The sequence below is a fragment of the Geospiza fortis genome, unplaced genomic scaffold, assembly GCF_000277835.1.
Source record: "Geospiza fortis unplaced genomic scaffold, GeoFor_1.0 scaffold12, whole genome shotgun sequence".
Lineage (NCBI taxonomy): Eukaryota > Metazoa > Chordata > Aves > Passeriformes > Thraupidae > Geospiza > Geospiza fortis.
This window is the reverse complement of record NW_005054323.1, coordinates 4,027,967-4,053,212: the sequence shown is the minus strand read 5'-3', so window position 1 is coordinate 4,053,212 and position 25,246 is coordinate 4,027,967. Positions and strand designations below refer to the sequence as shown.

The window sequence follows — 25,246 nt, the reverse complement described above, 5'->3', positions numbered from 1 at the left end:
CAGCTCCCTCCTATATTTCTCCATTTTCCTCTCCCTTTCCATGCCCCGGCTCCTCCCCTAAGCTCCGGCGTCAGCGAGTTTAACCCTTGCGGTGGTCTGTGCCGAACTGGACATAGTCACCGGCTGTTGGAAGGCTGTTAGGATAACAGGGATCGTCCTGACTGAGTCACACTGGTATTTTGGAAGTTGGTGGTCTGAGTGAGAAACTTAAAGTACTGAAGATGTGAGAACAAGGAAAAGCTAAATGCATAACTTTTAATCAATCTGTATTATCATCTGAGGATATCTCGTGTGTCATTGCTGCACAACTAGATAGCCTATGGAGCAGAAAGATCTGGTGATATGCTGGGGCTTTCGTGTGATAAACAGTGAAAAAATATTCACAGACGGTTTAAATATGATGTAAGCTGATTAACTGTGCTGATAATGCCAAACACAGTCCTCGAAAGTGTTGCTTCTGCAGTCTCAGAAGCGATGCAAAAACTGAACAACATTATATTAATTCTAAACTTAATGTCAATTCTATACCAATCTTTTTAACGCTGTTAAGTCCTCTTCTCTTGTTAAGATCAAACTCATTGCAGACTTGGACTGTTGTGCTGCTGTCAAACAATGCCTCTGACTAACCTTTTATACCTGCATGAGGGCAGGACAAACAACAAACAGGACATTTCGTTTGACTCTTTTTTTTTTTCCTTCTAAGTTGTGTTAGTGTGACTTCTCTAATATTTTCTTGGCTTCCTATGAAGTTTTTAAACTTCATAGGATTTTAAAATTTAGGTAAATTTGAGCCTGAACATGTTAATAAAAAGAGATATGCTGTTAGTTTTGTTGGTTGTTTCTTTGTGTGGACCAAACACAAAGTTAGTAAAAGTTTTTACATCACTCTTTTTAAGCTGGCATGTTAGGAGTTAGGGAGTAAATGTTTTGTTACTGTGGGAAAACATAATGGCGGAATGCAAACTACTTCATGTCTGTTTGGGAAACAGAAGATTTTTTATTTGTATTTTTTTTGAAAAGCAGTCATGACCAGACTTAAGCGATTAACCAGCCTACTAACCAGCCATACTAGCATATATATTTCAAATCCTTTGCACAAAGGACACCAACTAACAAACCATAACTGATAGGTAGTTTGTGAATGTTTATATTATAAATGTGACTCTAAGTGGTTTTTAAGATTTTTCAAATTTTTTTAAGAATTAGCTGATACACTGGTTTTTACCATTCCAGTGGATATGAAATGCTAATAGTGCATGTCTTTCTTGAGCACTGCAATGAAGTTTAGTAGAAACCAGAAATGTAAATATTAGCTTGCCTACATAAGTTCTGACTTCTGTGTTAAAACAGTTACTAGCGCAACTCAACACCAATTGCTGCTAAAATTTCAATTTTTGAATCTTTAAAAAAAAAATCTTACGAGTTAAGATGGGCATTTTCATAAATACTTATGGATAAGTATGATGTTACATCTAGCTGTTTATTCTTCAGTTAAGATTGGTCCCTCCATAGCCCAAAGTAAAGTAATGACATCTTTTTGGACCATGTCTTACATATTTGTTTTCTTATTTGAAGACTATGTGTGTGATTTTTTTCTGATCAACCTTTACATGGATTTCATTAAAAAAAAAAAACCAAACAACTGGAGCAAAATTGGATTATTAAATATTGGTATGTATAGCATCCCTCTGGCTCAACATACATTTAATTCTCATTTGGAGTGATAGTGCTGCATATTGTTGAAATACAGTTCTAGAAGTGATATCTTTTTAAGCTTAGTTCTTCTTCAGGTCTGCATTTGACCAGTGGAGAATTGTTTTTGGAGTTCAGCCTTGATATGCTTTAAGGAAAAGTGTGTTCAAGTGTTCATCTTGACACATGCTTGCTTAAAAATACAGTAGGAGAAAAGTCTCATTAGAATTTGGTGGAAAAGGTATATTGAAAAAGTTGTAAGAAGAAGGGAAGATAGTCTCTTGACTGTTAAGTCTTACTGTTAAGCTTTCAGATAAACGTTCCCTGTAGGTAAATGGCCCCTGTAGGTATAGAGCAGTGTGCATAAAGGCTAGTTTGGTGGCCTTCTTACTGGTTTCATGGCCTTCTGACTGAAATAACAACAAAAAGTCCCTGTAAATCAGGTCTATTTGTCTAAGGGTTGCTTGCACTGTCGAAGGCTATCTTTTTCTTCCTCTATATGCTAGTCATCCCAAGGCATGGATTGCCCACCTTCAGCATGCTGCTTTCTTGGATGATATTGACAGTACTGGAGATCTTGGCATAGGTGACCTGTAAAATAGTTCATGGGGGTCGTAGTCATAGCTACTAAGTGGTTTCCCGTGTGACTTGCCTGATAGTTGTCCATACTGCTTATTCAGAACTGTAAAACAAAAATCGGTTTGCTGCGCTTGCATCATGAGACCTGTTTTCCTCCTGTAGTGCTTCAAACAGTATACTGAATGTTTTAGGGTTTTTTATCTGTTTTGGAATTTCTGGTTTGCTACAAAAATAATCCCTCTGTTAAAGTTGTTGCCCATGGTTGTACAGAAATGTGAGGCTGCTTCTTTCCCATCTGATAAAAAGGTAGTGTTGGAAATGCTACACCCCTGTAATGATAATGAGAGTGTTTCATTCTGCAAATTTGTGTAGATAAAGCTTCACAGTTCTCTGGTCTTAGAAGCAAAGTGACTTAGTTCAAGACAGTTTCTGGAGTGAAACATAGTTTCTGGTGCAGTGTTACTATTTCATGTTCAGTTAATTCTTGTACATCTGTCACAAAATGTGAGCGTGTAGAAACTTTATTCTAAAGTTTCAGGAGTGCAAGTTCACTGTGCTCTGCATTCCAAGCTCTGTCTGAGCAGAAAGTTTTGCCTTGGTTAGTATCTCACGTTAGCTGTTTCTTTCTGCTTACAGGCTTTTTGAGGGTATGAATGTAGTCCTGATGTTTACTGTTTGCTTTGGCAGGCAGGAAAATTGAAAAGTTTTCAGAATGACTAAGATTATGATTATGGTCTCTGTTTAGTCATGCAGCTATTTTCTATGTTTTCTTCTTTGTTTAACAGCATCTCAGAGTTGTTGATCGAAAGAACAGTAAAAATGTACCCACAGTTTCTTTTTGAATGTTGGCTTGCATGTCATTAAACATTCCATTTGCTTTGTTTCTGTTAAATGCAGTGGGCCAGTTTTGCCTTACTTTGCTTTCATCCTTGCATTTAGTGACACTTCAGTTCCTTTCCTTTATTCTCAAAAAGTCTCTAAAGAGACTTGATGCTTTTCAAGCAAAAACCAAGAGCCTGTGTTCCTCTGCCTAAAAGATATTAAAAATAGTGTAAATCGAGGATAGATGTGCAAATTAAGTTATTCACTTCTAACAGCAAAAGCTGAGTTTACAATTATGAGTGTCCAAAGGCATAGAAGCTTTCATCATCTTGAAATTGAAGTGTTTTCCAGCTGGGAACAAAGGGAAGGTATATCACAGAATCTAACCATTTTTTACCAAAGAGGCACAACTCCTGATGTTGTTGATTTTTCTCTGAACCAGCTCATTTCGGTGACAGTTTTTGTCTTTATAATTAATTTCAGCCTTTGATCAGTAATGCATAAGCTGAAGTCGCTCTCCCGATGCATTCTTCAATGCTGCTCTTCTCTTTTGCACATCTTTGTAATGTAGAGGAGTTGACTGCTGAAAGCAAGACATTTTTTTTCTTCCCTTTTGAGCAACCCAGTGCTGCTGTTCCTGGTGTCACATAACATGGCTCCAGCCCTCTGTCTGTTCTCTGGGGAAGAGGCTATACTTTCAACCAGATAAGAAATCTGACATAGATAGAAGTCTTGTGATTAAAATATCCTCCTGCTTTGTCTACACAATGTGTATATTTTTCTGCTTCAAGAAGGGATTAAAGCATGGTTGAAGTTGGGAGAAAGAGAACATAGCTAGAGAGCAGCTACCTATGGGCAGCATATGAAGAAAAAGAAGTTCAAGGACTTAAGTAATGTTTCAGGAAATTCAAGAATTCAAGGCATCTGTAGCTGTATAGTTAAGCCCTGAAGCTTCTGCAGGATATCCATCTGGGTCTAAGAGAAGGTTATAGAAAGGAAATAAAAAGTAAAATGCTGAGTCACAGCAATTCATTTAGTTACTCTAATCATCAAAAGGGACTATTTCAAAATGTGGAAACTGGTGTGGCCAGTTCTCAACAGCTGATCAGTCAGCCATCCTTGGAAATAGCAGCAGCAGCAGCTTGCCTACACCACAGAGTCATTTGTACCTGTGCTTTCACAGCTGAGCATGAAATTTCATAATAACATTTTAAGTAATTAATGATTCTAATGAGAATGTAAAATTCTGGGTAGCTAGCTGGAAGTGGCAGAAAATTGTCTATTTGCAGATAATATGAGCTTAAGTATGCTGAGGTGTATTTTTTCGCAGCATAGATAATACATTTTGCAGCGTTCCTTGAAACAAATCCTAAAAAATAAGCTGTGTCTTTGCCAGAGGAAGTGCTTTCAAGGAGATTGATAACTTGAGAAATATTTAATGTGTGTAAAACATATGTGTCTTTTACCTGTTAGGTTGCTAAAGCTGCCAAAGATGTGACTGAAGAGCAATATGGACAGAAGTTAATTTTAGCCCAGGGAGACTCAAGTTTCTAGGCTTTCTTCTTCCCCTGTTATCCACCACCTTCTTTTTAGGGGGTAATTCACAATGAAAGCCTAGCTTTAGGTGCCCTCAATTACTAGCTGAAGCTCCTCCTCCCGTTCCTGCAGAAAGAATATAGGAAGGCGAACCCTATGAAGTTCAGTTTTCTGAACAGGTACCACATCCATTTAAGAGTAGAGTTCGGATTTGGCAGGAGGAGGAAGAGTACAAGTGCTTTTATTATAAGGTTTCAAAGTAATGAAACCACTGTGATGTGGCTTGCTAGTGCCTGGGAGCAGTTTGCCACTTACAGGTCACATCCAGGTTTGTTTTCAGTTCTGAATATTCTAAGGTCAGCAGGACATAAAAGATAAAACTTTGTAACTGCATAAATGTGTTACTATTTTCTCAAAGTTTTGCTGAAACCAGAAAAAGCAATTGTATGTGTCTCCCGTATAATGTTTGTTTGATTCAAAGTGAATTCTTGCAGTTAGAATCATCAGTGAAAGACTTAAATTTTTTCTGGCCCTAAATTCTTGCTTAACCTTGGGGATACATGCTTCCGTAGCTTTCTTTTCACTTTTTGTTATGTTTCAGTAGTAAATAAGTAGTAATTCTCCCTGTACAGGACTGTTCATTTTGTTTGTGAATAAAGTATAGACGTACCACTAAAGTTTTCCAGTACTAATCAACAATGTATGCAAACGTGGAGCTGTACTGATATAAGAAAATCTCAAGCCACAAGTAAAACAGACTTTGCAAACCAAAAATTTGTTTCGCTGCTGGTGGTGTACTTTCACAGAGACTTATATTGGAATACTTGTGTGACTCTGAAGAACAGAATTCTTTTGTGGACTTCTGGCTATGCTAGTACAATTCTAGGAATAAACCAGATGTACCTAACACACAATAAAGGGAGAAGTATGTCATTCAGGATTGGGTAGACAAAATAACAAGTTCACCTTTGAAAAAAGGCATGGTACACAAACTTTCTTAAAAGAAACCCATGCTTTCTTGAAAGGCACTTCAAACTCTGATACACATATTTTGCTGCATTTTTGCTTTGAACTTTGTTTGTAGAAATCTACTCATAAGATAATTATATGTAACTGCCTGAAGTTCTTTTGGGCTATGATGACTCATTCACTGTGAACGTAGTGGCTAATGTGACATTTCAGTTTATTTTAAAGAAAGCAGAACAATTCCTGTTCAGAGACATTTACAGATTTTCTTTTTTCGTCTGTGAGATTCAGAGGGTACAGTGTATGCACTATACATCTCAAAACCTCCTCTTCTTAGGCTTTTTGATCCAGCTGATTCTGCTAGGAATAAAAAATCTTATTTACTCACAGTCACTCCTCTAATCTTGAACTGTTTTTCTGCTATATTAGTAGCCAGATGATTCACAGATCTGAGGAGGGAGACTGCTTTGATCCTCAAGTGTCTAATTGTCTGTTGTTCCTTTTTAAAATTCTCACCATTAACTAGCATACTTTCTGGTTTGAATGTCTGAGTTTAATTGCTTAGCATTTCAGGTCTCCAGGTTGTTAAGTGTAAAGGTTATGTCACTCTATTTATATTCCTACTCCTCTTGTCTGTGTGGAGCATTGATACTGCCCTAAACCTGGCAGAGGTTAAAAAAAAGAGTGTAAAAAATTAAAGCTGTCACAGAGGATAGGCTTATACTCTCTCTTTTGAGCAGGGACTAAAATGATGGTAGCCCATCTCTAAGGTAAATCTTCTGACTCCATAGCTGTCATCCCACCTGTCCCTTCCAAGAGCCAGCAGTATGGTAAAGCGTACAGTGGAGCAGTATCACTGCAGGAAAATGAGGACATTCCACTGCTGAATGGAATGGGAGCGCATTGTGAAGGCTGGGATAGGTGTCTGGTTGGTTGGTTTTTGTTTGGGTGTTGGTTTGGTGGGGCAGGATTTGAGGGATTTGCTTTGGTGGTTTTGTTGTTTTGGGGCTTCGGGTTTTTTTTGTGGGTTTTGGTTTTTTTGTTTTGGTTTTTTTGCAAAGGACGAAATTGTGAATCCCACTCCACCCTGTGCAGAGAAATGAATGTACGGTGTCTCAAACTTTTTGTGCATGCTATAGCAAATGAACATTGGGACTGTGCTGTTCTGTAAGTCGTGTTGGATCAATGGGATTTCAAAAATATTTGGAAAAGTCTGAGATCAGTTCTCTAAGTAAATCAAATTAATTAATTCCTAAATGGTGAAATTGGAAATAGAAATGTTAACAATTGCAATTTGTATTCATGATAGTCATAGCCCACTTTAGGAAAACAGGGGTTTTTATTTTAAACATATGACTAAATCAGTTACTAAATCCAGAAATATATTGTGTGCCAAAACAGTAAGAAAAACCACAAAAACATAAAAAAAAGTGTGAAGAATATTTTAAATATAAAGATAAGGGCATGTGTTAAATTATGACAGAAATTAATGGTGTACTCTTCACAATGATTTGCCTTCTTCTATTGCCTAAAGTCTGTATAGTTTATACTAGAAAATCAAGTTCCCTGTAACTGTTTTGTCTGAGAATTCTGCAGTGTGGTGAGCGGTACAGTATTGGTATTTTGAGTATCATATGATGATATTAAAAGAAGGCTCAAAATAGGTGTAATGTCAGACTTCACATTTATCATGTCTGGTATGTGTTGGGACTTCATGGTAGAGAATCTCAAGCTTCCTACCCTTGATAGCTTTTCTTCATGTTTGAGGAAAATATTTATTGCACATATGTCTGTAAGTAGCACACTGCTGCAGCTTAAGACCAAAAGCATATTCAAAAGAATATTCTAACTGCTGTCAAGTGTATGGTTTGGACTTAATTTTAAGACATCTTGGCAAACGAGAGTTTCTTAATGAGAAGTTGGCAAGAGGATTAAAAGACACACTTCTGAAGTGTTAATAAGCTCCCACCAAGCTTGAAAAGCAGCTGAGGAAGAAAAATTTTCAGCAAGAAAATGCTGAAGCCAAGTGGTTTGAGGCTGGTTATCATAGGCCAACCAGAAATGGGAATCCTAGCTCTTGATAGGCACAAGAAGAGTTCAGTGGGGTGGGGATAGGATGTGGGGTTCTGACCGTATCAATGGCACAGCCTGGGTTTGATGTCAATGAAGAAACCTGCAGAGAAGAAAGATGCCTTCCTGCAGTGATGTGGGTTTTTTTACCAAAAGATAAAAATGAGGCAAATTGTGTTCTTCAAAACCAGTGAGTTGGTTTTTCACTGTGGTTTTGTAGAGCCCTTAGATGATGATTTCAGTGACATATGAATGATTGTATTGTAGATGGCTAGCAGAAATCTAGTCAAACCATGATTCTTTGATCTGGCAAATCTCTGTTGAGGTGCTGGCAAAGTAATTTCAATATTAATACTTAACTATTTCAATGCTTAGTAAAGAGAGCAATAAAAAAGAGAATATCTCTGATTCTTACCACTAACTTGAAGTAACCTGTCAGATGAATTTGAAGCAACATTCTTTCTTCTCTCCTTTGTCCTCTGAAAACCAAATCCTAGTCCCCAGTCACCCCAACCCAAAAAAGGCACCAAAACAACTACAAAAAGCAATCTTGGAGATTTGGGCTCCCAGAAGAAATTTAACCACTGGACTTTTTGTCTCTTGACTTTTTCTTTGCTGTTTTGTTTTTGTTTCAGGCTACTATATTTGGCTTTTTTCCAAAGGAGTTTCCAATTACAGAAAGAGTTCTCTAACAAAGAATGTTTCCAGGGCAGCAGATGTTTCACTCATTACATAATACTGAGCATGGCTAACCTTTAAAGCTTTCCACTGGGGCAGTAAGTGCATTTTATAAAGTACTTTTCTTGCTCTGAGAACTGTGTTGTTGTTATTATTTTTGTTGTTAAATTTTCTCTTTTGAGGTATTTTCTTTGCAGTCTTTGGAGTAGTTGCCATCTTCTGTAATGTGAAAGAGCACTTTGGGTACAACACTGATGAAACAAGATTAAACTGGTTCGTTAAATGAGTGTAGCTGGACTGCTTGTTGATTATCATTCTTTCTGTCTCACATATATTCCATTTCTGTTTTCTGTCCTTGGCAATAGAACTTAATTTGCTGGTACCAAACTTACCTTCATTGGTACCAGCTGCTTCTCAAGACTGTGTAGGTCAGTTCAGCATTTGAGTTTTGACTTCACACATCTATAAGTGCTCCAATTTTTATACCATTGGACAACTTTAAATTACTGTTCAATAGGAAAAATTAAATTGTTGAATATTAATATGGTAGAATGGTCTGGATGGTCTGGAGTAGGTTGGGTATTTCTTAGATTTAGGGGATTTTTTTGATTTGGTTTTGTTTTCTTGGTGGCCTTTTTTGTTTGTTTGTTTGTTTGGTTTGGTTTTGTTTTTTTCCTTAAAAAACTTGAAATTTTTCTGAGGTGCAAATTTTCAGACCTCTGAGTGTCCTGGATTACAGTGTCCATTAACTTCATGATATTTTCAGCCATTTTTAATTCATGAGTAGTTATTCAACTTGCTATCACAAAACTCTGAAAGCTTTGTTATGTTTGATACAGGCATTTATATCATCACATCATTGCCCCACTATTTTGTGGGAGTGGTAACTGGTTTTGCTGGCAATTAGGAAAAAAATCAGACTAAAAGCACAGTTCTACTTCTTAAGACAGAACCTGAAATTGTTAGTAGATTGCTTTTCTATCTAATTTTAATTTTTTAAATATAAACCTGAAAAATTGTGGCTAGTTTCCTCACTTCCTTTGATAATCTTTGCATACAGGACAAGAAACAAATGAAAAGAAATTTCAAGGTAATGGGGAACAATAATATGTTTTGTTTAAGGCCAAAGGGCTCTCCAATTTTTGTAAAACATGTCTGAAAAGCTGTAAGACTTCTCAGTAACAAAATTGATGCATAAATGGCAAACTCTATATGATTGAGAAAACTAGATATTTATTGCTATGTCATTAGTACTTCTTACAATACTGAATTTGCAAAGTCAGTTTATTTCATCTCCACCTCTTCTTCCTGTGATGTACCCTTTTGCATCATCTCCAAGCAAATTGGAAAGGAAGTCTACATTGGAAGAACACAGACACCTGTCTCCCATTATATGAATGGTGTATTTTTTTGTGGCTCTCATGAAAATGTTAGTAACAAATTGCCAAAAAGAAACACCAAATACCTGTCCAGGTTTTTAAAAACAATTTTTTTCTCTGGTCATTGCAGGAGTAACAGTTAAAGCGTGAAAAACATCTTTGCATTTCTCACATGTGGTGTTCTAGGCTTTGGTGCTTGGGTTCTAACCATGGTAATTTGATGTTAAGGTTTATTTATTTAATCAATTTATATCATACAGGTTTTTTCAGTATTAACTGTACCAAAAGCTTAATGCAGAAGTGATTTGGATCTCAAACATTCACAGTCTGCAGAACTCTGCTGGTCTGACAACTGTTTTCTGTACAGGTGGAGGGAAAAAACTCTGCTGTGTCATCAGATTTTTTTCCAGGCTTGGTTACTTTACTTCCATGGGAGTTGCTTACCTGAGGTGATTTGCTGTGATACTTCCTACTGGAGTGGCCTGATCAGTTTGAAGGGCTTTTGAAAACTTTACCATCAAGCCTGGTTACATGCTTTTTATGCCTGGTTTTTGTGTTCATATGCAGTCAGAAAACAATCTGGTACACAAAAAGCAGCTGCAGAGTCAACTTTTTTTTTTTGCATATGTTCAAATTTGCAACAATTTAGCTATCTGATGCAAAAAGCTAGTCTAGGTTATTTTCAGTACCAGACCTTGATACAGGTTATTTTCTGGATGAAGTTCAATTAACTCAATCATAAGTCATCCTGTAGGAATGCTTAATTAAAATGTAATTGGCAAGTTTTTTATCTTTCACCTTGTCTTTTAGTTTATTTTTCCAGTGTTAGAGGCCTCTGTAAGATAATCACCCTGTAGGTTGTAATATATTTCAGTTGTGCAATTATGATATTCTCCAGTGTTTACTTGAGAACTGCTAGGAAGGAATGGTCCTGTATTTGCATATTTGCATGTTCAGACCAAAATGCAGGTGACATCCAGCCATTCCTGTTCCACAGCTGGTTGTGTTAAGACAGGCAGAAGGAGGGCTGTTGCTCTGATTTTTTTTTTTAGATTTTTTAAGCTTTCTGATGTTTACATTCCAAACTTTCTCACACACTTTCTGTTAATAACTTATTATTTTGCATTCTTTTATAAAAAGAAAGAAATTTGATAAACTGTTAGTTTGTCCAGTGTCGTTAGAAAAGTAGCACTTTCACCCTCTAATCCACTATCACTTTTAAAAATCTATAAATGTTAAAGTCAAAAAATAAACTTCCCTTTTTTCACCTTAAAAAAACAGTGTGTGCGCTCGTGTTGTTTCGTGTCCTATAATAACAGAGGGCAGTTAATCTCTGAAGTTATTTTTGCAATTCTGATTTTTCTAATCCTCATGTAATTTAGTCAAGTGACTGTAGCTGTTACTTTAATAATTTTCGTACTAATCTGGTAATGCAATCTAAAAAAGAAGGTATTTAAAAACATTCCTAATAATTTTTTCTCTTGCTATTGACTGACTGGCTAATTATTTGTGTACTACTTTTTTTTCTATTTTAGTCCTGTTCAGTCGTAATGGTATGCTGGAAGTAATGTTGCCTTACCTTGTCTTTTGTTAAGGTGTGTATATGTGTATGTGTATGTATGGGTGCACTTTATGTTCTTACACATTGTAAAATATGCTTCAGAGAACTTACCTATAGATATGTCCCTGTGACTACCCTGTGTGCTGCAAGTGCCATTTTAAGTGTTTGATGACTTCCTTGCTCAATAATTCCTCCTGAACTCACTTAACTTTGTGGGATAGTCTAGTTAATAATGTTTCATTCTGTCATAATATTGTCTATAATGCGCATGCAAGGTCTGCTGTGAAAATGAGATGCATAAGCTGGAATTGCACACTTACCTGAGTAGAAATGGGTTTGCTTAGAAGTGAGTGTGATATGGACAAGCACAGTGATGTGAGCAGTAGCAGTGAAAGGTATGCTGGAACAGACGAGCAACTGGAGTGCCAGCTGCAGTACGTTCTGGTTGTTAAATGGTAATAGTGGGGACTGTTTGCACTTGCTGTGCACTTTTAAGCCTGTGTGGCTACATGAGTGTGTTAGAATCATAACTGGATTTTGTGCCTAGGAAAAACCCCACCAAACCAATCAGTATATAAAGTTTTGATTGCCAGGTATAGTGTATAGTTGTATTCCTTACTGCTTTTCAGAGTGAACTCAACTATCAACTTCCTGGTCTTGAAATCTAGCCAAACAGAGACAAAAATTGAGGCAACTAGAATAAGAACAACCATGCAGATTTATTTAATACAGTTAACATTGAGAACCACCTTCACTGTGTTCTATGTGTTGCTGTGGAATACAGCTAGGAAAGAGTAAAAAAAAAGGCCAAAGGAAGCACTATTGTTGATGTATTTCACTAATGTGAAGTTTTAAAAAACAAATTCATAGTATTAATGCTAACCACTATATCCAGTAATACAGCCCTTTAGCATTTCTATTTAGATTTGATTTTTATGAGCAGTCTTTGAGACAAAACTTTTTAGTGTCTAAATCCTCAATGCTGATCAAATTTGCTATGTTCAGGCCTTCAGGTTCTATTTTCTCTTGCCCCAGGTGATTAAACTTAATTGTTCTGATTTAGGATCGCCGGCTTCTACAAAAATTGGTCTTTTTTGATCATCTGTTTCCTGCCACCAGTTTTGTCATGCTGTTATCTTTACCACTGTTATGAAATGCTACATGGAGATTTTTTTAAGAAGGTCTGTAGGTCACAGAATAAGGGGCAACAAGTTTAAACTCAAAGAAGAGGAGTTTAGATTGTACATAGGACTCAATGGGGCTGGTGAGGTGCAGCTTGCCCAGAGAATCAGGGTATCCAGAACTGTGGATGTCACATCCCTGGAGGTGTTCAAGGGCACTTTGGATGGGGCTGTGAGCAGCCTAGTGTAATGGAAGGTGCTCCTGCTTATGGCAAGGGAGGTTGGAACTAGATGATATATCAGGTCACTGTGCTCCCAACCCAAAGAATTTTGTGATTCTGGTGTTTCAAATGTGTGCATTAAGGCTTAATGCAGCTCAGCTGCAGAATCTCTTTGCTGGGTATGATAGTGATGTAACTTCTTCAAACATGTATTTAAAGGCCATTACAAATCTTGTTTAAATTTTTTTCTCCTTTCAGCTTGAACAGAAAGCTGATATTGTTTATCTCAAGAATTTCTTGTTTCTTAATGTGCCTCTCCAAGGTGTATGTGCATACTATGTAATACTTTTTGTGTGTTTTAAGGCACACTTCCAAATTCACTGATTAAAATAAATTCTGCACTGGTTATTTTGTTATAAAATAAAGGTTTAGCTGGCAGAGATGAAGATTCTTTTATACAAAGGGAAAACACATTGTTCTTCCCATTCCTTCATAAATAGTGCTATTTAATCTCAGTACCAGATAAACAGTGGTCTGTGTGAATAAAGAATTAGATATCTCCCTTCTTTAGCACTCCAGGGAAAGTTTCTGTATTTTCAGAATCTGTATACCCTTTTTCTCTTCTGATTAATTCATTGGAAATAATAGAGAGGATTTGGTCACATAGCTGTATTTCTGTATTGAAGAGTGAGATGCCTGTGGTAGTCATTGTGTTGTCTACAAAGTTTTGCCTAGGGCAGTAGTTGTGAAATACAGTAATGCTTCTCTCTTACTCAGATGGTAGCCAATAAGTTTTCCAAGTCTTGCAGATGACCTTGTAATGCACTGTCTTCTATCTATGCAGTAATGTTTTTCTCTCTCAAATTAGTGTAGTAAACTCAGTGTTTTCAGTGAATTTAGGTCAGTTAATTTTAAAAGTAAATGTCAGAGCAGAGTGCATGTGCATTTTTTAACTTCTTTACTGCCAATAGCCAAGTATAATTCACTTGCTAAGTTAAAGAATTGTACAGAAGTCCTGAGTTAATTTTCACATCCACCTTGCTTAAAATTTTAACTGTGGAGGCTGTTGACAAAATAGATGTTTCAGGCCCAGTGAATAAAGTGCCAAAGTTATTCTTCAGTCTGGAATAAAACCCATTTCCTGTGCAGTCGGGTTACAAAAATATTTCTAGTTACGAAGGAAAGAACTCATCTAAGTTCTTCTGTCATCTGTGTATGCATGTTACAAGCTTCCACACAGCAAGTATTTTGTAAGTAGTAAGTTCCACATACATAGTTGTTTGTGGGTGATGTCAGTATGTGAAAGAAGATGCAAGTTTAATAAATTACAATGCCATGTGTTAGCCATTAATCACTTACAGACATTACTACCTTTTCAGGTAGTAGAGTGCTTACTGAAGTAGAAATACAAGATTTTAAAGACCAACTTGATTTTGAGTAAAGCTATGCTAGTTAGCCTCCTAAGCCCTGTGCTGATTTCTTGAGAGCACATAAGGCTAGCAATCCAGTTAGAAATGAACTGAAAAAATACCCCTTGATATCCACACACACTCTAGATGTAAGTTTATTTTGTTGGCTTTGTGCATTGAGATAACAGCATTTGCAGCAATACTTTCCAAGAGCTGAAAGAAATAAGCAGTACTCAAGGATTTGTCTGCACATAAGCCTTAAAACCAGCTATTTCTGAATCCAGGTCTCATTATTACTCTGGAGTGAGTATATACATAGTTTTCCAAGAATGCCGCCTTCTTGTTAGTTGAAGGTGTTATTATTTGTGTGCAAATTATCAGATTGGGTTTGTAACAAACCCTTTCCCTTGGTTGCTTCTGTACACAATCTAGCAAATCTTATGCTTCCTTTTCTTTAGGACACTTGTCAAAAACTACATTTAACAGTACCATTTTTTGTAGACTTATGCTGACATTTCTAGCCTAATTTTAGAGGGTAATTTGACACTAAATACCTTTTTGGAATTTAACCAAAGCTTTAGAGACTAGTAAAGAACTGAAGCAAATTCTAATGTAGTAATTTTTTTCAAAAAGTATTTTTATAGAAATGGAATCTTTTTCACCAAGGCAATTTCCCTATGAAACCTCTCCTTAAGAAAGGTCAGTGACCTTTGTGAAGAAAATAGCAACTTAACTTTATTTTTGGTAGAACCTTATGAAGAATTATAAAATTGTATTTTGATTGTAAGAAAGACTATTATGTTCTTAGAGCAGCTAACCTTAAGTGAACTGTGGGAGAGACACTTTGTCATGTTTCTGGCATCTAGCACTGAAAATATGTTGTTTTCTTCAGTGCTGCATATTTTTGCTAAACAAATCCTGTCTTAGGCTAGATGTACTAAGTGTCTTAAAGTGTGTTGTGTGCTGACTCGTTTTGTTTTCCATTTACGAAACTAATTACTGCCCATGGGAATTCCTTTTAGAAGAACATGGAGGGGGGGTAGTGGGTTAAAAGTGCATCTTTTATTCTGAATACATTTTTCATTTTTTCCCCTTCCTTTATTTAAAAAATAAATAAATAATTTTGTTCCTAAACTGCTCACAGCAAACTTTCCTATTGTGGACTATGAATGAATTGGAAAACAAATTTCACTTAAATAGGTTTTTTCGTAACCTGTGGACCTTGGGGTTTGCAATTCCTCGAGCACTACTGCTCATTTTCCTAAAGTGGAATTCCCAATTTTTGTTTTCTGTTTATTTAGCTTAAAATTAGATATCTCTGTAGACTTTAAAAATAAGATATTTCATGAGACTTGTATGTAGACTTTTTTTCCAATACATCCTGCATTGTCATTGTCCAACCTGAAGATAAGCAGTTTTTAATTTTAGAATTGTTTTTGTATTTAGGCTTTTTCCTGCAAGGAAATACACTATTGTGTGTTACAATAGAAATCCCAATATTTTCTAAATGTTGAGGTTTTCTCTTAGTCTTGTGATGTACGGAGCTGTGCTCATAGAAAATGGATGGAGGACAGTAGCTTTTGATGTTCTTCTTGGGAAAAGATGCTTTGATAAAACTTAGAATAGATGGGCTCTTAGAAGAATGTTTGTTCCCCTGTCTATTAAGAGGAGCAGTGTTCATACTTGTTCTTGTGTGAGTCATCACAAAAATAATGGAAAATAACAGTGGATTAATTTTGTTCCCCACAAATCCTGTGGGGTTTTTTCCTGCAGTTCATAAGGTAGAGTATTCTTGGACTTGGTGAATTCTGCTGTTTCTATTTGTATTGGTGGTTGTCCGCTAATTCTTTGTCTATTTATGTTTCTAAAGCTGTTGCATTAGTGAAGGTCCCTATGGCTTAATTAAGAGCTATTACTTTCAGGTCTCTTTGGAGTGATCCTGTTTCTTTAAGTCTTTTTGAAACTGGAGAACAGATTCCTGAAGAGCTGACTTGTAGTGCTTATTTGAAACCTTACTTATCCTTGTGGAAAAGGAACTGTTTTGAGAGACTCGGAACATTTTGAAAAACTCACTACATGTTGTGCTGACATACAAAGCTTTTGTGCCAAGTATCTCAGCTGAATTGTCTGGTGACTCTGACTTTTGCCTGCCACATATTACACAAAGTTTCTATGAGGTAAAACATAGCCATGGCTGAAAGAAAAGTGTAATGTACACAAGGAGATACAAGCGTATGCTCCTTAGCAACTGATTTCTACAGTTTTATTGATCCCCACTGATGAAAATTTAGCAATGGATTCTCTTAATTTGCATTCTAACTTTCCAAATCTTTGTATTTACTTTTTCATGTGCTTTTAAATTTTCCTCCATTTTCCCAGGAAAACTAAGTTCTCCTTTTAAAGCGTATTTGGGGATAACAGTGCAATTCCAGGAACTTGAGCTGTGATTAAAGATATGAACTCTTATGAGGTTTTTGACATATGCTGTTATTGTTATTGTTTGGTTTTTTTTCCTGGTGCTAAAAGTAAATGTAGGCCATGATTTTAGTATTGCATTGAGAGAACATGATACTGAGCTGTGTGAACGTGACCCAGTTAATAAAAGGCTGGAACATTTAAAAAAGGTTTTGGGTAAAAAAAAACAAACAAATGATAGGATGCCAACTGTTCTGCTGTTTTTATCAGCTTTTCCCAGTAATTTGGTATTTTACAGATTGCAAGATATTCTAGCTTAGGACTTTCTTTTAAGAGGAGCAGAGAGTGGATAGTTTATTTCTTTAGTTCTTTATTTATTTTTATGACTCTGCAAACAATTCCAAGCATCTGAGAAGCAAACTGAAACATTTTAGACTTCACAGTTTTCTGATTAATCCAGTGTAAGTCAATGCTGCTGCCGAAAGGATCATACTGCTACTGCTTTTGTGCTGACACAGGCAATTGCTGGAGAACTGCTCTGGTTGAACACTAAGTCTCTGCCAGGTTAGCATTCAGTCAGAGCAATTTCTTGTTCCAGTTCATTGTGTGGTTGCACAAACTATAGTTTCGGACAGAAGTGAAGGTGGAAACAAGCAGTGGCAGTGTGAGAAGGGACCTTTTAACTGAAGACCAATTCATAAAGATGAAGTTGAGGCCACTCCCCCTGCATTTCTTGCTGACTTGCTTAGCTGTAAGGCACTTTGTTGCTGATTTCATGCTTTTTATGACAGTAAAAGTAAACTGAGGCAAGTTTTGTACGTAAAGGTGATAGGAGCTTCACAGGTAACTATGGCTCTGCAATAATTTCCTTGTTCTTCAGGAGATGTAGGCACTTGAAGAGCAAGGAAATGACGACCTGACAAATTGGATAAATCTTTCATTGTTCTGTTGATATGGCATCTACATATTTTAGGCATAAATCCAGTCATGTAAATAACTGTCCCTTGGCCTTCTCCTTTGCAAGGGAGCCAAACTCTTCTCTGTCTCTATATGGATTGCCCTACAAAGCTGTTAGCCGTAGTGTTTAGAGAACATTGTAGTGATAGTGTGAAAAGTGGTATTGAAAAATATTTTAAAGGGTGCAGGTACATCTCTTTTCAGGTTTGAAGGGATTTGAAAAGTTGTTATTTCAGTGTAAGAAAATAAAAACTGTAGTCGTAATATAGAGGTGCAACAAATTTACATGAAGTTATTTCCCTTCCTCTCCCTATTTTTGTCTCATGCTTTCAATATAGCACTGGGCACAAGTTGCATAATCTTATGCTAAAATTTCTTAGTAAATAAGCAGGATGGATAACTGATTTTTGCCTCAGATGAGTATTTAGTACCCTTATTATCAAAAATCTTAGAAGTCTTGTGCACTGTGAAGATCGAAAATACCTTTTGAATATAATGTTAGTTAGAAAGAGCAGGGTAAGAACAGGAGCATAAATCAGGTTGCAGGAAACAATACTATTTATAACAAAACAATTACCTTCACCAAACCACCTTTCTTTCAGCAGAGGCTAATGTTTCTGCAGTTACCAAACTTGTGCATTTTGAATACAAGAAACTTCACAATATTTGTGCACTAATTATTTTGGTGGTAATATCCATGAACCACCACTCCTTGGTAGGTAGGACCTTGGCAGCTATGGCTGTCTCGTTTTCAGAGATGGGAACCAGACTTCCATTACTCATTAGCTTTTTATGTGGGATTCCCAAAAATCTGGTGACGGAAATAAGGAGATCTAGAGGAATGTCATACTTAGCTTTCTGAAGAGGTATAACAGTATTCAGGCTCATTGCTTGACTGCTACTGTTTAAATATGTCTTACTATTATGAAAATCAAAGATGTAATGGGATTTGGGTAATTGAAGTTGTACTTCAGGTAGTTGAGCATAGGCTGTCAGCTAGGTTCCTAATAGAAACTTATGTTCCTAATAGAAACTTACGTTTCACTGCTTTAACTTCATATGCTTAGTGAACATCAGTGGTGTTGAGACAATAGCTCTTTCCAGATCTGGAATGTGCAGCTGAGCAGTGATGTGTACTTTCTGATCAGCTGATGAAATGTGGGTTTGGATGTGTGATTTTTGTAAATGACTTCCAGATGTTACAGTTGCCAGCTGAGTGTCTCAAGACTGTGCTATTAGGTCTATGTTATAAAACAAAATGGATGAATTATGCAGAAGATAAAGTGGTGAGCCTGTACTTGGAATTGTTCTCTCTGTGTCAAAAAAAAAAAAAAAAGAAAAAAAAAGGCAACATGATTCTGTGGTCATATTGCTCACAAGCAATGGCAGAAAAATATGAATGCTTTCAGACCAGGATAGGCCATGAAGAGCTTGGTCTAATAGATAACACAAATGAATTTTCTGTGTAGCTGCTGTGTTAAAAGCTTTGAGTTATCCTATATCTCTCTTAAACTTACTGTTGTGGTGCTAGAACTGAAATCTGATTACCTGCAATATCTTTCAGTATCTTTTTTGTGCAGCAAAAGTCAAAGTTCGTTTTGCAGTTTCCATAGAATTTTCATGAACTCTGTATATAACTCTGTACTTTTCTAGTTGCAGAAATTTTTTTCAAAAGTTCTAAATCCTCATAGTTGTTAAGAGGAGGGTTTGAAGTTGTTGAAAGCAGAGTGTTTGATTTCTCTCTTTCTTTTACCCAGGAAGTGTTGACGTAACCATGATAGAAGACAAAGGTCCACGAGTGGCTGACTATTTCGTAGTGGCAGGGCTCACCGATACAGACACAGCAACCCTCCTGGACCAAGAAATCAGCCGACATGAAACGAAGTCAACTGGTCCCAAGGCTCCAATTACTGACATTGCTGTGATAATTAAATCAGCTGGTGAAACTGTCCCAGAGGGATATACCTGTGTTGAGGCCACCCCTACAGCCCTCCAAGCCAACTTAAACTATGGAAGTCTAAAGAGTCCTGAACTTTTTCTGTGCTACAAGAGAGGCCGAGACAAACCACCTCTTACTGACATCGGGTGAGATTTCTATTGCAGTTCAGTTCCTCCTTAAATAATGATAAAATCTTACTCTTCATAGATGATGGTGAAAACAGATGTGAGAAAACATCTTAAAAAGTCTTGTTTGAATCTGTATTGCTTACTGTGTGTTTCTGTATCAAATACATTGAACAAAGTGTCAGTCATCTAGTGAATTTGTCTTTTTAAAATTAACGATGATGTTTTAGTTTAAAAGATGGGAGAGATGAAGCTGATAAAAATGAGAAATTAAGTTCTCTGCTGCAGTTCTATGAAAGATAATTGAATAACACAGAATTAATTTATAGAAAATATGTAGTGTAAATCCAGAAACATTAACATGCTGTATCTGAAAATTATGACTTCAGAAGTCAAAAATTATCACTTTGGAATTCACTTTAATGCTTATGGTGAAAGATACAACTTAAAAATGTATAAAGACATTGTAGAGCTTCTGGGGGTATAATGAGAAAGAAAGTGGAGCCTGGTTGTTGGGGTGCTGTTACAATTATGGCAAAATAAAGAATGTGATTTTTCTCCCTACTTAGTTATTAAATAAATAGTAGGTAGTAAAAATCATGCATCTATATATATGTTATAATACATTTAGTTATTTTCATTTATAAGCTTAAATGCTTTGGCTTGAAGCCTACATACTCTGTTTTTGACCTACAATTTATGTGCTTACTGACAAACAGCATCAGTCAGGGGGAGACTGCTAGTGAAATCTGAATAATGAAAGCAGCTTCATGGCAAGATAAGTTCACTCCTAAGGATTATAGTTCGAGTTGCATAATTAAGCTGGTACATTCTAACTTGTGTTCGTCTTGATCATCTAACCTGCATTCCAGTAGGTGATTTTTAACCTGATCTTTTCCCATGTGTGTGGCTGGCACTGTAAGAAGAGACACTACAGTGTGATGTTACATTTTGACTGATTTTTTTAAACTTCATTAAGTTCCTATAGAAGGAAGAATTTCTACAGGGAGTGTTTCCTCAAAGGAAGTAATGAAAAATCAGTCTTCAGCATGTGCCTTTAAGGAAGCAACTTGGCTTGCATATGTGTATTTGGTGTCTCCCATGACCTTGGGAGCTTGAATGCTTGGGGTGATTTTGTAAACAAAGTAGGCAAGTAGTTGGCTAAGATGATGGCATTTGGCAAATAGTATTTATTCTGTATTTTGTTGTAGACAGATGAAGCTAGGGTGTCGCACCTAACACATCATGGCAGTCTTTTCTCTCTGAGCAACGATGCATATTGTCCCCCTGCTGTTCCTTCTGCTTTGCAACTGTGTTCAAAAGATGGGTAGAACAATCTTTTTTTAATTTGTTTTTTTTTCCTCTGAATTCCATTGTGTTCAGATAAAAGTAGAGTTCAGACAAGAGATGCATGTACAGTCTGAAGGCTAATTATGCTGTTTTCTATTACTTTATTAAAGAACCAGTATGAAATAATGTTTTACCTTTGAGCCAGTCTGACATGCTGAGTGAACTCAATATGTACAGGAAGAGTACATCCCTTGAAAGGGTGAAATGTGTACTCTTACATTAGTGTATGTATAAAACTGAGTTATGTCATAGTCGGAGCATTCAAATGATTCTTGATGAATGTTTTTGTCTGTCTTTCTATTTCTTTCAGTGTTCTTTTTAGTTAAAGTAGTTAAACAAGTGCCGTTTGGTGAAGAGGGAGATAGGGATATGCTCTACTGTTTGTCTGTCACTATCCTTGTGTTTGCTATTTCTGTGCCCTCCATCCTCATTCCTTTCCATTTGTCCACTGCTTGTTGAATCAAAGTGTCTGTAAGTTGCTGGAGTGAACTCCTGCTGCAATTACTTACTTGCACACAGTTAGGCTATGTGTCATGCCTTTGGATGTTACATTTCCCGGAATTAATCAGATTAATTAGTTGGAAAAAATATTAGTTGGAAAAATAAAGGTCATTCCTAGGATAAATGATCTCTAAGATCCTCTTTGTAAATGTAGCTGTAAAATTTAGTATCTTAGGCTTGTGTGTCTATGAAATAATTCAATTACTGTCATTCTGTTCTTTTCTTCACCAGTTTTTTTGCTGATGTTCCCGAAAAAGACCAGAACTGAGATTTGAGATCTGTTTCGGTTTAGGTGGAGTGAGACTTTCAAACAAAATATCGCTTCTATGTTTTACACTTCAGTTAGGAATCTGTTAGCGCTCCAGTATATGTTTCTTACATGGAAGAAAAGCTGGACAGAAAAATGTTTGTTTTAAAGTAGAAGTGGTTTTGCAATTCATAACACTTAGTATAGAAAAGAAAGAATACCAGACTTCTTGCCTGAAGCAGAGGTTCTTGTAATACCAAGTAATGCAAAAGTTAGCTAACTTGCATTATGTAAGTAAAGAAATTCTGATTTTTTAACTTTTAAAAATTTTTAAGTAGTATTGGAGGCTTTCATTTGCTTAGGGTTTCTGTGCTAAGGACCCGTGTGATTCTATATGCCTGATTTCTGAAAATGTTTGCAGGCATATCAACTGAACAAATTGATGATGATGATGCTCTTTATTAGAGAGGTATTTCAAAAAAGAAAATGAACCCAAATTTCAAGAAGGGTAAAAGAAATTGGAAGATGTTCTTAGCAGGCAGCATCTTCAATTGTTCCTTAATCCCACCACTGTGACAACTGCAACTGGGTGTTTAGAACAGTGTAGGGTAATAATGATGAAACCAGTAACTTGTTTGTTCAGACAAATAATACTAGAGATGGCAGTAGAAGTAAAAGTCTTTTAAAAAAGTTTTCAGTCTTTTCACTTTTCTTGATCCACCACTTTTCTGACCTTACAATATTATATAAATTCCTTTATTTTTCAATACTTGAAAGATGAGAGAGGAAGAGGAGTTATAAAGGTGTATTTTGCCTAAGAACTGTGAGAGACAGGATTGTGTTTGGACCTAGAGAAGGAGTCAAACTTGACAGCAGTCTTAGACAAATGTAATTTACAGAAGTCTGACTGTTTTGAAATGGTTGTCCAGAAGCAAAGTTTTTATGGTTTATGATTTTTAGCTCAACAGCCACAAGGTTGTATTTCCTCTTTGTAAATTCTATTACCTGATGCATTGAAGTACACTTTGAAATCAGTAAAACTGGGTGTGAGAGAACTTCCATGTACAATGTCAAACAGTCTTAGAATGAGATGATAAGATTCTTTTGGTTTTTCTTGCAAAGGACCTAATGCCTAGAGGAAACTGGTTTACATTTTGCTTAAAGTGAAACTCTATTGACATTGATAGAATAATGTAGCAAATAATGTGTACTTAGGATTGAGACCAAACTATAAATGTAAAAAGGCAGGAAACAAGTCTAACTGTGATCAGTAATAATTAATCAAAGGCAGACACTTGGAAGCTGAAATAAGTAGAAGTAAACTTACCCTGTCAGGGAGGACATTGTATACACAGGGTGTCATGTGCGCTATTTCATCACTTCTGAATGTTTTCTCTGAATCATTAAAACCATTGTTTAATTTCATTTGTTCATGGGTGGTGGCTTTCTTCTGTTTGCTTGCAGATACAGCATCGTACTGTAACTTGTGAACTATGCATGAGGTTAGGAAATGGTGTGGGTTTAATAATACTCCTCTAGTGTACATGTAGAGGTGCACGTTGCTTTCGTTTTCTTTTTTCTTTTGGTGAGAGGTGACCCCACTGATAAAGTCTTGAACACTTAAAGTAATTTTCTTACAATACTTGTAAACTTATTAAATTGGACTGCTGAAGCAGTCTGATTAGTGTTGTGCTCCTTCTCGTAAGCTGACAGCTGACAAATGTTTCTGGAATAAATTTATAATTTTTATTTTATTTAAAATAAATGAAACTGAAATAAAACTGAACTGAAACTTTTATTGGAGACTGCTCTGTTAACTGCTCTAGAGCAAGTTACTAGTTAGTATTTTCTTCTCATTGATGTAGACAGTGATATGAAGAATTCATGTAAACTCCTTATGCGCAATGGATGTGGCCTGAGAGCTACTAGCATTGTAGTTGTTTGGGTTCTGTTTTGTTTGCGGCTCTTTAACTTTATGGAGAAGCAAAATAAGTGTTATTCCAGAATTTTACTTAGTTTAGGAGTAGTTCAGGTACACCTACTTTTTCTATAAATACCTTGAACCAGTAGGTAGTATATTAACACTAATGCTGTGATTTCAAAATGCTGGTACTGGGCTGGTTCTGAGAGTACATATTGTTTAAAATGTATGAAGTCTGATGGTCAGAGTCTTTACAACTGAAACCATTATTTAATATTGTTGTCCTCCATGAACTAGTTGAATAAATTGGCAGCCTGATAGCTACATCCATATAGTCCCAACTCATGTGATTTCTTTGCTTTTTTTAAGTATTCTATGACTGTAGTTTATGTCTCTCATCAATACTTTGACAAGTTGTGTTTTTTGTTAAATCATAATAAACAGTAATTTTTGCATGTTCCAATTTAATTATTGAAATAGTCCTTAAGTAATTTTGGAAGTTTAATATTTTTTTTTTAATTTCTGAGGATAGTTGGATATGAAAAAAGACTCTTATTTTAGCTTAGACACATGACTTTTTGAAGTTTTCAAGTATGTACTTAGTACTAGTCTGTCAAACATTTAACCAAAGGTATTTGGGGACAGTAAATATGTATTGCCTGGTTATTTCTTATTTTAACATTGTGAGAGACTACGGGTGAGAAGCTGGAGATCACAAAGTACAAAGGTTTAATGTGTTACCTTTATCCTATGTCTTGTTATGATAAAAACTGATTTGAAGGTGACAAGTACTCTGTACGTACTGCAGAGAACCAAGAAAATGGAGCCATTGTATATTTGGTGTGGAATGGGAGATAAAGCTTGCCCTGTAATAGCATCTGTGCATTAGAAATGTTCAGGCGTATGTTTTAATTTCTGCATTTTTTCTCACAGTAACTTTCTAATAGCTTTATGTTAGGTAAAGAAACATTATAGCTTATTTAGCTGCTGTGAAGCTGTTAAGGATCTTTCATTTTTTGCTAAAAATATGATGATCTAAGATCTTGCAAAAAGAAAAAAGTCATGCACCACATGAATGTTGTTGTACAGCCACGTATAAGATATACAAGATATGTAAGATATATTCTGCTTTCTAGGTGTACAGTCAATTGTACTTTCTATGTCTTCCTTTACTGTGGAACAAAGTATTAGTTTGTCTTCCTGCCTCATTTTCTTAAGCAGTGTTATTCAAAGTGCGAATGTCAATTATTACTGGGCTTGGATTGTTTTTTTCTGTAAAAATTCATCTGGGAAGCAGACTTCTGTCCTCTGTTGTGCTTTTCCAAAAATATTTATTTTAAAAAACCAAATAAACAAACAAAAAACCCTCCAAACCCACAAAATTCTTAAGAAAAACCCCAGAAAAAACCCAAGTTTTAAAAGACTTAACAGTAATTTTAGTGATTAAGTAATCCACTGTGACGTGTGCAAGCAATTTAAAGTGGAATTTGTATTTATTTTTCATTGATAGTGCAGTGTTCCAACTAGTTTTATAACTAAATCCTTTTCAATGTAGCTTGATTTTATTTTTCTGAAGCTCTGGTTTGTCCCCACAGAGAGTTCAGTATAGTTTTAAATATTTCTGACCAGTTTCTTCAACCTCAGGTGCTGCACGATGAATGAGAATATATGAGGTTCATGTTAAAATGTTGCAATGATGGCATGGGTTGCTAACGGATGGACAGTTTCTCCAAATTCATTCAAGTAACTTTGTATCT

General features: G+C 36.0%; 1 protein-coding gene across 1 annotated transcript in view; it reads left to right on the top strand.

The window, feature by feature from the left end:
* The first annotated feature begins 8,320 nt into the window (after positions 1 to 8,320).
* DENND4C (DENN domain containing 4C) overlaps positions 8,321 to 25,246 on the top strand; it is a 59,524-nt gene continuing 42,598 nt past the window's right edge. The window contains exons 1-2 of the mRNA XM_031056884.1: positions 8,321 to 8,441; positions 19,164 to 19,491. Coding sequence (XP_030912744.1) covers positions 19,181 to 19,491 — 311 coding nt within the window. The 5' untranslated portion in view covers positions 8,321 to 8,441; positions 19,164 to 19,180. The remainder of the gene's footprint in view (positions 8,442 to 19,163; positions 19,492 to 25,246) is intronic.